General features: G+C 38.8%; 1 protein-coding gene across 3 annotated transcripts in view; it reads right to left on the reverse strand.

Annotated features, from left to right (window-relative positions):
• LOC126378488 (beta-arrestin-1) overlaps positions 1-12,886 on the reverse strand; it is a 148,789-nt gene that overhangs the window by 28,804 nt on the left and 107,099 nt on the right. For all 3 annotated transcript variants that reach the window (XM_050026902.1, XM_050026911.1, XM_050026893.1), the window contains exon 5: positions 4,552-4,612. In XM_050026902.1, the coding sequence (XP_049882859.1) occupies positions 4,552-4,612 (61 nt within the window). The remainder of the gene's footprint in view (positions 1-4,551; positions 4,613-12,886) is intronic.

A 12,886-nucleotide genomic window follows, 5' to 3' on the forward strand; every position in this document is an offset into this window, starting at 1 on the left:
AGCAGCTGTTGTCTCAATTACATCGAAAATTTTCGATAATTTGTCATTATTGTTTTTTTTATTGAAATTTGGGTTCTATGCAGCTAAAAGCACAATATGGAATTGAAAATAATTAAAAACAAAACTCAAAATTTCATGAATTTTGCGACGGAAAATTCCACTAGATATTAACTCAGAATCATGGTCTGAATCATCCCTCTCAGTATTCGTTACGATGTCACTAACACCCAGTATATACACACACACACACACACACACACACATACCTAGATATACAACACACAAACATATGCATATATGAAACACATAAACATATGCATAAACTTCTTTCACCCTAAGTTTGCCTGGCAGAAATTGCTGTTTAGCAATAAGCTCGCCTATTGCGCTTATTTTTATTCGTATGTTTATGTCCTTTGCATATGTTGTTGTGCAATAAAGTATTATTGATTGATTGATTGAATATTGTTATGGGCGTCAGACGTCACACACACACACACAGATGCGCGTGTACGTTCACGAGCATTAATATGTATACACTTTGGTACCATGTCTTCACCGTCTACAGGTAATTCACCGTCTACAGGTAATACAAAATCGTTTCATGCGGAAAGCCACGGGAGCTCCGTGGTTCCTACGCAATGAAAATCTGCACATTGACCTAGGTCTGCCAACCATTGCCCAATGGCTCAAATTAGCTTCCAAACGTTTTTTCGATTCTGCTCCGCACCACCCAAATCCCCTGGTAGTTGCGGCTTCCGAGTACATTCCGCTTAGGGACGGCACTGAAAATTATCGGCGTCCGAAGGACGTAATGTACGATCCCGACGACCCGATTACTCTAGCCATAGAGGCAGCCAATCAGCTCGCGACACCAAACACTTCAGAGCCCCGATACCGACCTCGCCGGCGTGGTCGACGATTTCCCTCATTCAGCGCTTATCGCTATCGACCCACTAGGGTCGATTAATTCTTTCAAATATTTTTCCTCTCAGACGACGCCCTGAGCCGAGGTTCGCGCCCAACTGGGCACCCTCAGGCCTGTTGTCTTAAACGTTGTACCGGGTGAGAGCCTTCAGCGCTCCCCATTTGTCCGGCCAAGTAGTTAATGCCATCTGCGGCAAATCTACAATAAGTCACGTCAAAAAAAAAAAAGGTACCATGTCACATTAACTTTTTTGACAAATTGAACTGTAAGTCTCACTAAATGTCAAATATGTTAGTGCGACAGAGTCCTAAAGTGGGTACATTATATTGCTTATGACTGTACTATATTGAATACTCTAACTAACGTCAATGAGTAATGTATGTGTAAAACCGGGTTATTTGTATGAAGTGTCCGCTGTGTGGTTCTGTGACACGTAAATAAACGAGTGTGCATGCGTTACGTGAAACACAACATACAGGGTGTTAGTGACATCGTAACGAATACTGAGGGGGGTGATCCAGACGATGATTCTTGATTTAAACGCGGTAAGAACCCGTTATTATATGCTTGAATGATGATTCTTGAGTTCCTCAAATCAGAATCTCAGTATGCGTTACGATATCACTAGCACCCTGTATATCTATATATAAGTCGCAGTATGCATGCAAATTTAATAGACGCTGTGACCGATCCTATTAGCTAGTTTTAGTCTTTGAACTCAGGACTATGTGTTCATAGAAGTTATGGCTGTAATAAAAGTTCATGTAGAAGTTTTGTTCCGTGAGTGAATGATCTTAAAGCTGGGTTTACATGTGTAACAAACACTGTGTGTGGTGTATCGCCTCTCTGGCCATGTAGTAAATGTCATAATGCGGCAAATCAACAATAAGTTTTAATTTTTTTTTGAATTTTCTTTTGGCAAGGTAACGTTTAACCTTTTAATTGTCTTATGTGTTGTTTTATTATTTTTAGTATTATTTATTTATTCGTCACGAGCATTAATATGTATATACTTTGGTACCATGTCACATTAACTTTTTTGACAAATCGAACTGCAAGTCTCACTAAATGTCAAATATGTTAGTGCGACAGAGTCTTAAAGTGGATACATTATATTGCTCATTACTGTACATAGAATGAATAGAAATTAGCATGTTGTGTTTGCCCATAAATGGATGAGTAATGTATTTACTTTATCAATAAATTTAATATACTTTTAAATAATAAAAAAAAATGGATGAACACTAGTCCAGCATTTCAAGTATACAGAGTGTTAGTGACATCGTAACTAAAACCTTGAGGCATGATTCAGACCATAATTCTGAGTTGACAACAAGTGGAATTTTTCAAATCACTGAAGTTTCATGAATTTTCCGACTGGATAATGACTCAGAATAATGAGCAGAATCCTCCCGATAAAGCAATATTGCAATTAGACAAATATAATATTAAATAATATTATTAAATATATAATATTATTATTTTTGCGCATATAAAAATAAGCCCAATGTCAACAATATCAAATAGCAATGTTGCTTTCTTAGATGACGTGTTTCAGTGTGACCTTTTTAATCCCCCTGGTATCACTCCGCGTGTACTGAGCTTTAGGGAAATCTACTAACTACTAACGAGGTCGTAATATTGACGTTGCGACTGACTCTGGTAGTAAATCGAGGGTCGTTTCAAGGCTTGTAACTAACTGGATTCGGTCTGCATCGAAACGTAACTAGTTTCATGGTATAAGAAAACCTGGTCTGCTCATTCCTATAACAAGCCGCCATTGCTAGCCCATTGATGACGTAAGTAACACTTCCAATTGGAATCACCAACATTCCAAGGACGTTTTTATTATTGAAAATTAAGTGAATTACTGATAAATGTATTTTATTACTATTATTTGTCACTTAAGTATATAAAAATAATTAAAACTGTACGTAAATCATTTAGTAAAAGTTAAAATTTCCTTGCCAAGTAAATATAAAAGCAGTGGTTGTGGGGAAATTATTTTTTTAAGAAATGGCAACGCAGGGCGGGATGACGTCAGCTGGGCTAACCTTGAAATATTAGCTGTCACTTTTGAGCATACCTACCTGGATATAGGTACATCATTTGTATATTAAAGATTCTAGTTACCACGTTGCGGACTCGAGATTTGAATTTGCAACTAGTGTTAATAAAGAGAAAATGAAATAATAAAATTAATTCCAAAGACAACGAAAGTAATTAATATACAGGGTATTACTGACATCGCAACGAAAACTTTGAGGGATAATTCAGACCATGATTTTGAGTAGTTATCAAGTGGAATTTTCCGTCGCAAAATTCATGATATTTTTGCGCTAACATTATAACCAGTATATATTATTCATTTCTGGCTTAAGTGTACAAAATACCCTAATAAAATGGCACCAAACAGTTTTACTCTTTAAAAAAGAAATTCTCGAACGTGTAAAAGTATTTGGGTCCGTTCAATCATTCGCAACATTCTCTCACGTTCAATACAAAGTTTGCACATGAAGTGTACTGCCATCGATCAATCACGAGCAATTTGTGTCAACCACGGCTACGCTTAAACTACTGTCGTTTTATATTGATATAAACAATATTCAAAATATCTTCAGTATAGGGAGGTCTTGCGAGGCAGATAAAGAATAACCCTTACTGACTGAAAAAAATGAAGGGAAGAGAGGAAGGTGTAGACCTAGGATAACATTTATGAAACAAATAAAAGAGAAGGTGCAGGTCGTGTCGTATCGGGAGGTGAAGGTTTTGGCGGGAAGAAGAGAGGAATGGCGATTACTCCACCGACAAGAGCGCAGCTCTTAAATAGAGAGAGACTGACTGTCTCTTACGACGAGACTAACCCGAGAATAACCCTAAACTTGTAATTTATCGCAGATTTCCCTACGACATGGATGACATCCCATTGGCACTGTTTCCAATACACACTATCTAATTTTATTACAAGTTATACCTGTCATTTTCTTATCCGTAGAAAAGGAAAGGGACGGGTAATCGACAGGCATAAAATTTATGAAACACACGTAAATTTTAGGCAGAAATTAAAATCCCCTCCCAAATTTTTATATTGGCCAATAACCCGACAGAACTATGGACAGCACACGTCAAACGGGTCTGCATATCAGCGAGATGCCTATTTCATTCGCCCGTGTTCATTCATTTTAAAATTAACAGTTGTCAATCATCCGTCCCTTTCCATTTCGACGGATAAGAAAATGACGGGTATAACTTAAAATAAAATTTGGAGGTGGCTGCAGGAATTAGTGCCATTGTCTATTCCTCCCCCTTGGCTGGAAATATGTTAACTATTGGGTTGTGTACTAGGTTCAACATAAATTATGAAATTCTGATTACTAAATAAAGACAGATCTAGAACTAACGAAAAGCATTTTCTTTTTTCTATTTAACTTATTTATGACTTTTAATCAAGAAAAACGTAATAAGTCCGACATTTTATCACACATTTCTATGACGTCACAGTGTGCTTTTTTATACAAATTCCACAGTAATTTCGTGTTTTGACGTTTAATAAAAAGTAACTGTTTTGACTAGTTCGAAACTAGCCTATTCAAACCACACGAGAATAAGAGGATTAATGCACTTACCAATCGGGTCTACATGTGTGATGTGGTCCACGAAATCTCTCTTCCCTAAGTATACTGTGATCTGAAACAGAAAAACATGCAATGTTAACTTTATTTAAATCCGTAAAAAATAAATATTAAATCCTTTATTTAAATACAGTCGCTTTGAGGTTGTACCAATTGCCAATACAAGCATTTTGTTTAAGGAATTAGGGTTGACATACGATAACAAAGGTGATATAATGAATACAGGACTAATTATAACTTCAACGAAATAACTTAATATAAAAGGAGGACCGGCAAAATTACATGGACCTTGGCCTATGGACCAATAACGTTAAGCGATATGTTGTTGGAAAGGTTTTTTTATTTTCTACAACTTTTACTATGGCGGCAAGTCTCGAATCGCTGTGGGAAAAACGTTATGAGCAAATAAAATGAAACTTCATCTCAATATCTTTACAGCTTTTATTGATTATAATAAGTTGTTATAAAGGATTTTAAACGTGTTATTTATATATTAATGCATAGTATTGTCCATAATTCATATTCATAATTCAATTAGTGGGGGTGTAAGGGGCTCCAAATGACACCTTTCGGAGCCCAAGCCAACCTCGCCTGCACGCGGTACATCCTGTTGGTCAACGAAAGAGGCTCTGGCGACCCACCAACACGCACTGGACCAGCGCGGTGGGCTTATGGTCCAAACCCCCCCAATGTGACCTCAACACATAAAAAACGGCCCCCACTCCCCGGCAGCCCCGCTGTCCGTGGCTACGGTAGCGGCTACGGTAACGGCGGGGCAGGGGGTGCGAAGAATCTCCGGGCTGGATTGGGCTACCACCAACGACGACTGTACCTGGCAACATATAACACGTGCACACTGAGGACCGACGAGAAGCTTACCGAGTTGTAAGAAGCTATCAGCAAGTTACACTGGGATGTCATAGGGTTGTCTGAAGTCCGAAGAAAGGGCGAGGACACGATAACTCTGGACTCCGGTAACTTGCTGTACTTCCGGGAGGGCGAGCAACTGTCCATGGGTGGTGTCGGGTTTATCGTCCACAAGTCCCTAGTCAACAACGTGTTGACCATCGGTAGTGTTTCGAGCAGGGTAGCGTACCTGGTACTCAGAATATCATCACGATATTCGCTGACTGTCATCCAGGTATACGCTCCGACCTCGGGACACCATGATGACGAAGTGGAGACTATGTATGAGGAGATTTCTAAAGCCATGCATAGCCATAAAAGCCACTACACGATTGTGATGGGGGACTTTAATGCACAGTTGGGGAAGCGCTGCGGTAACGAGCTGAGAGTGGGGCAATTTGGATTTGGGGTCCGGAACACCAGAGGCCGGATGCTTGCGGACTTTATGGAGAAGGAGAACCTCTATATGATGAACTCCTTCTTCAGGAAGCCCGCGACCCGCAAATGGACCTGGATAAGTCCTAATGGCAAGTATAAAAACGAGATCGATTTTATCATGTCGACGAAAAAGCACATATTCAATGATGTCTCTGTGATCAATGCCGTTAAGACGGGAAGCGATCACCGCATGGTAAGAGGCACATTGAATATCAATATCAAGCTAGAAAGATCGCGACTGATAAAATCCACGCTCCGACCGTCGCCAGCCCAGATCCAAAACCCCGAGCGCTTTCAGCTCGAGCTTCAAAACAGCTTCGAGTACCTTGAGAACTGCGCAGACGTGGACGATATAAACGACCTGATGGTGGATGCTGTCCGTACGGTAGGTTCTAAACACTTTAGAACCCGCCGTATCAAAACACAGAAACTCTCCGCACACACACTATGCCCAGCAGTGGGCGTCATACGGCTGATGATGATGATTGTCCATAATGATATCCATAACATCAAATAACGATTGCGGACGACAGCCAGTGTCTCGCACGAAGATTCCTATCGTCCCCCTCCCCTCCCCGCTCCCGTTGCTCCCGCGCCGCTTATCTACGAAACTCGTGGTGTTTACGCTGGGATAACTTTTTTCTCACAGCGATTCGAAACTTACCGCCATAATGGAAGTTGTAGAAAATAAAAAAACCTTTCTAACGATATATCGCATAACTTTATTGGTCACATAGGCCAAACTGTCGGACCCCCTTTATATATTTTTAGAGAACCATGGCTGTATACAGGGTGTTAGTGACATCGTATCAAAAACTGAGGGCTGATTCAGACCAAGTATAATTCTGAGTTTGTGGAATTTCCATCGCAAAAATATGAAACTGAAAATAATTAAAAAACACAAAAATTTTCCTATAGGAAATTCCACTTGATATCATCTCAGAATCATGGTCTGAATCATCCCTCTCAGTATTCGTTACGGTGTCATTAACTCCCTCTTGGTCGAAGTGGCAACTACTTCGGCAGAGGGGAGCGCTTGCGCACGACTACTCCCGTGTTGCTAATCTTTTAGCGATATGCCCGGAATGACAAGCAGCACAGGCTAAGTAAGAAGGTCACATTGGTAATTCTTCTAAAAAAGCATTATTGCTATTTGACTTTTATTGATCGCACTTTTTTCCATTTATTTATTATATATCATTATTTTTAGATGAATTGCTTCAATGCGGCGTTTTTAAATTCTCTATTTGTACGTAGTCGTTACATGAGCCATGTCAGGGGCTTTTGGAGGTCCAATAATAACCCTAACAACAGGGTTGATGAGGTTAGTAATCCACCTTACAATCCACAGTATAGAAGGAGAAGTTTCTCGATTTTAAACTTCCATTTCAGGAAAGAAGCATTGAAAATTTAAAACAGCAAAACGCGTAACCTCGGAATAAACTTAACATATTTGTTTGTTATTTCCGTGGAATTCTAGAGCAAAGGAATATTGCATCTGACATTGGTAATAAAAATGCACTGCTCGGCAAAACAAACACAGAATTCTTTTATTATAGCGGACAGGTCTCTTTCATACTAGCAGTTGCTTTACCGCCCGACTGAATCACAGAGCAGAGAAAATACAGTTTCTCTATGAAAAATACTTCAGTAACAAATTGCTTTGGCTTTATTTGCGCTTGCGTTGTGCTAACAATGTTTATTAAGTACTCTACTGTTGTTGATATTAAAAATAAGAAGCTCTGCAAATCTTCCTCTTATTATATCGTGTAGATTGTGAGGTGGATGACCAAGCTCATCGACCCTGGTGTCAGGCTTAATATTGAGTCGCCAAAGCTCCTGACACGGCTCATGTAACGACTACGTATTTACATCAGTAAGTAGTAAACGGGACCAATTGGTGGTCACCCTGTAATAACCTATCCTAATAAGGGATTACAAAGCGATTTTTGAGGGTGTGTCTCCACAAGGATTCGAACTTGGGACCGCCGGATCGTGGACCCAGTGCTCAGCTACAGCACCACGTGCATGGGGGCATTTGTTTTGTCTAGTGGTAAACGATATTGATGCTAATTCCTGTAGACACCATCTAATTTTATTTTAAGTTATACCTGTCATTTTCTTATCCGCTGAAAAGGAAGACACGTTAAGCCGTAGGTCCCGGTTCCTACTTACTGATGTTAATACGTAGTCGTTACATGAGCCATGTCAGGACCTTTGGCGACTCAATAATAACCCTGACACCAGGGTTGATGAGGTGGGTAATTCACCTCACATCCCACACGATAGAAGAAGTTCCGTCCCTTTCCTTTTCAGCGGATAAGAAAATGACACGTATAACTTAAAATGAAATTAGGAGGTGTCTGCAGGAATCGGGGCAATTGTTTATGTTTTGAGACCCTTTTACATACCGTATCAATCGTCTAAGACCGATCGCTTCCTATTCATAGCGCAATCTACCCGATAGTCCCATCCATCCCAATATGTCAACGTCGGTATTTTGAATAAGAACACTTGTTTCATGTAATTCTCATAGCGATAAATGACGAAACTAGAGTTCAGTTCATGGTATAACAAAACCAGCAGGGCTAACATGCGCAATGTGATAAAATTGTCGATCGATTCAATCATTTTTGTCGAATTCGATAAGTTTGTTCACAATGTAAACTTATCATCAGAAAATCAAAGTCCGATGGCTGAATGCGCTCATTGACATGAGATTCCGTGAACGGATGAAAAAAGTACGATTTTCCTTACAAATTGTTGCCATATCAAATATATTTGGTATTTCCAAGATCAGAAAGAAACTTGAGATTAGATTGCGACTTGGGAAATCTTTTCACGTAAAGTATTTCGTTGGAAGTTATACTTCTTCGGTTCCCTTTATTACAAAAGTAAGGATTTTTTTTTAACGGGACATTAAACTTCGTATTATTTTGATGAGAATAATAAAACATTTTATTGCATACAAATTTACAAGATTAACAAGAGAAACTTATTCTGAGGCAAAGGAGGCTTTTAATAAAGATTTAACTTAGAAAAAAACATAAATATAATCCGTTCAGCTGTTTATGTCGAGCATGTCACGATAAAATAAAGAAAAAATGAATGAATAAACACTTTATTGCGCGCACAAACACAAAAAAAAACTCAAACCTAAAAGTGGGCAAAGGCGGGCTTTTTAATCCCCGGCTGAACCCTGGACCGGCTTGATTTTTCATTTTGATTATAATTAGTGTTGCCTATCGGTAAAAAAGCAATAGTATCAGCAGGCTATCGATAGTATCAATACCATCGTTACACATCAATACTATTGTTATGCAGCGATACTATTATCGTTAGTGATTCAAGTCAATTGAATCACAAATATATAATCACTCGTATGGAATATTCTGAATCTATCTTCCTTGATCGTTTTGTTATCTATTCTTATTTATCAAGCTTAACTAGAATAGAATCCCTCTCTTTTCGCAAGTTATCTCTGGAACTTTGATCCTCTTGTAATTGAAGAAAATCTAATTAAATGACCACCAAACTTCCGCTTCCGCCGACATCTAGATGGACGACCACTAACAAGCAATTTTAGTTATTACGAAGAGATCCAAACTTTGCTTATAGAACTAATGATCGATGGGCCAGCGACATAACGCGATATCTTACAGTTGCTACGGAAAATTCCACTTGATATTAACTCAGAATCATGTTCTGAATCATCCTACTCAGTATTCGTTACGATGTCACTAACACCCTGTATACTTATTTATGTATATTGTATGTATTTTTCGTCTAAAGTAAAACTTTTTTTTTATATTTAAAATGATACTTATTGTTAAATATGTGTGCTGTTTATATTTTTTCTACGGAAAAAAATGTTAAATGAATGTTGAAAGGGGAAATATCAGTAGCTCACACGGTTTTCGTACTTATACCTATTTTTACTAGTATTATGAAATGTACGAGCTACGAGCAGAACAGAATATAAATTGTTAATTAGAAATGGACGCCACACACAAAAACAAATCAATCCTCACTTACAATTTTCATAAAAAAATTACAAAATAGCAAAAAGTATGTTCGTCGAGAGGAGCTTGGTGGCGCAGCGGTTAACGCGCTCGGTCTGCGATTGTTGAAGTTAAGCAACTTTCGCAAAGGCCGGTCATAGGATGGGTGACCACAAAAAAAAAGTTTTCATCTCGAGTTCCTCCGTGCTTCGGAAGGCACGTTAAGCCTTTGGTCCCGGCTGCATTAGCAGTCGTTAATAACCACCAATCCGCACTGGGCCCGCGTGATGGTTTAAGGCCCGACCTTCCTATCCATCCATACGACGTAGCCTAAGTGCCTCATTGAGAATTGAAATATCCATAAGAACCCATCGAGCGGAACACGGCTTGGTCAATACGCCCCAACACTATTTCATCATGCGGAAGAAAGGTCGCAACATTTCCATATATTTCTCCCTCCACTGATCTTCTGATGTTATAAATCTCCTTTTTTAATATTATACGCACAGTGACTCAATAAAACTACGTTTAGAAAATATGCTTTATTTTATTGAAATACCTACATAACACAGGGTGTTAGTGACATCGTAACGAATACTGAGGGGGATGATTCTGAGTTAATATCAAGTAGAATTTTCCGTCACAAAATTCATGATTTTTTTTAGTTCTTTTAAATTATTTTCAATTCTATACTTTTGCGATGGAAAACTCCATTTGATATTAACTTCAAAAAAATGAGCTGAATCATCCCTCACAGTATTCGTTACGATATCACTTAGGTACACCCCGTACAAGTACATACAGGTAGCCATACAAGTAGATGTGGGTGTTAGTGACACCGTAACAAATACTTAGGGGAATGATTCAGACTATGATTCTGAGTTCATATCAAGTGGACTTTCCTGTCAGAAAATTCATGAAAATTTTAGTGTTTTTGAAATTAATTTCAGTTTCATACTTTTTCGACGGAAAAATTCCACTTGATATCAACTCAGAATCATGGCTTAAATCATTCCTCAAAGTTTTCGTTACAATGTCACTAACACCCTGTATATTTAGAATTTGTAGCCTGTTAATGGCAATAATCTCGCCCCCTATTAAATGGGTCTGAAACTTAGCTGGCGAAGTGTGTGATATCTACTTATACACCTCTGCGCACCGTTCGGGGATACAGGCGTGATGCTATATCCTAACATAATACATAAATAGCCTATATACGTCCCACTGCTGGGCAGCCTTTCCTCAATCAATCGGCATACTTCACCATGTTGCTCCAGTGCTGCGCTTCCAGCGTTTGGACTATTAGCGCTCGAGAGCAACGGCTCAACGTGCCTTCCGAAGCACGGAATCATCTTAATGTTTTAATGTATGTGATGTGGTTGTACTTTATAAATAAATAAATAAATCTTACTTTTTCGTTAACTAGAACACTGAAAAGCTTCCGTTGTCTAGTGGTTAGAGTGATAGGCGATCATGGGGTCTTGGTTCGATTCCCGTTGGCGACATTCCAGCTGAATCGCAATACTTCTGGACACGATTTTTGAACGGATATTGGTATCCTCTCAATCAACCCGAGGGTATAATAATTACTCCTTCACTCTACTACCCTTTAATTGGCGTTTTCAATTAATTGCCAATCACAATTAGATCACGAGGTCGCCTGGGGTATAAAAGTATTGACTTTAATCTACACAGCATACTAATAAGTAACAATTACAGTAATGGAAATTACTTTACTTATTCTACGAATATCATCTAGGTACCAGAAACAACTCGACAGACTTAAGCGAACTTATCAAATTGAATTGAATAAATCTAAATCCGAGTATAGAAGAAAGACATATCTAAACATTTTCTATCGTGTGGGTTGTGAGGTGGATTACCAACCATCAACCCTGGTGTCAGGGTTACTAATAAGCCGCCAAAGGCCCCTGACATGGGTCATGTAACATATATACCATATATGTATAGATATGTTTTACGTTAATATACGATTAGAACACCGCCTCAACATATTTGACAATTAGAGATAATTTGTGTCAATGTATCAAAAAAGTTAATGTTTGGTAATCAAAATGTTTATCAACATCGAATATTAAATTAAATTCTTACATTTTTTATCATTTTAGATTCCTTAGATATTTTACATAAACTTGTGTCCGTAATTACGTAATACCATGCGAGGTCAGTACCGTAGTCATAAGAAAATCTTTTTGCGGTCACTTTTGCATAGTTAAGTTTTTACTCGCCAATTTATACTGCGTGTTTAAGTTGATAAGCTGCATAGTACTCGTATGAGGTACATTGTAAGTTTTTATTTTCGCCCTTGACCTTTTCAAGCGGAATAGCCGGTCACCTTAACTCCCAGGAATCGAACAGCGTAATGGAGAACGCTCCATACACACTCCACTACGATGAGAAGCTTGTGCCTAACAGAGTCCCATTGCTCCACCGCCTCATTAGATCACGCTTGGTTCCTCTTAAAGTAGACAGAAGAAGCGGAATTCTCTGCCGTCTTCTGTATTTCCGAATGCATATAACCCGGGTGCTTTCAAGGCCAGAGTAAACAGGCACCAATGCCTTCGGGCAAGTCTGGGGCCAAGAGCAAACCCATCAAAGGTAAAAAAAAGCAGAGACCACAGAATCCCCAATCCACAGAATTCCTGAGTCTTCATGCCTGCTCGCCGGTTCACAATACTTTTACTAACCAGTTTGTCCTACTCTATCGGAGCTATCTGCGCATCCAGCTTAAGTGCGTCGTATTTTGGCAAGCTAGGCTGTTTATATTACGTTACGTTACACGCAGAAAAGAAAAATATATAATAATAAAAATGAAGTGTCCTTCTCATAAAAGTATTTTAGCGCGGGAAAAGTAGATATATACGTAATTTATCTCGTAACACATCGTAGACGACCATTATGCTATGTCCACTACGTCTAATAATGCTTATGATTCCTGAACACACTATCTAATTTTATTTTAC

Source organism: Pectinophora gossypiella, chromosome 2 (genome assembly GCF_024362695.1).
Source record: "Pectinophora gossypiella chromosome 2, ilPecGoss1.1, whole genome shotgun sequence".
NCBI classification, from domain to species: domain Eukaryota; kingdom Metazoa; phylum Arthropoda; class Insecta; order Lepidoptera; family Gelechiidae; genus Pectinophora; species Pectinophora gossypiella.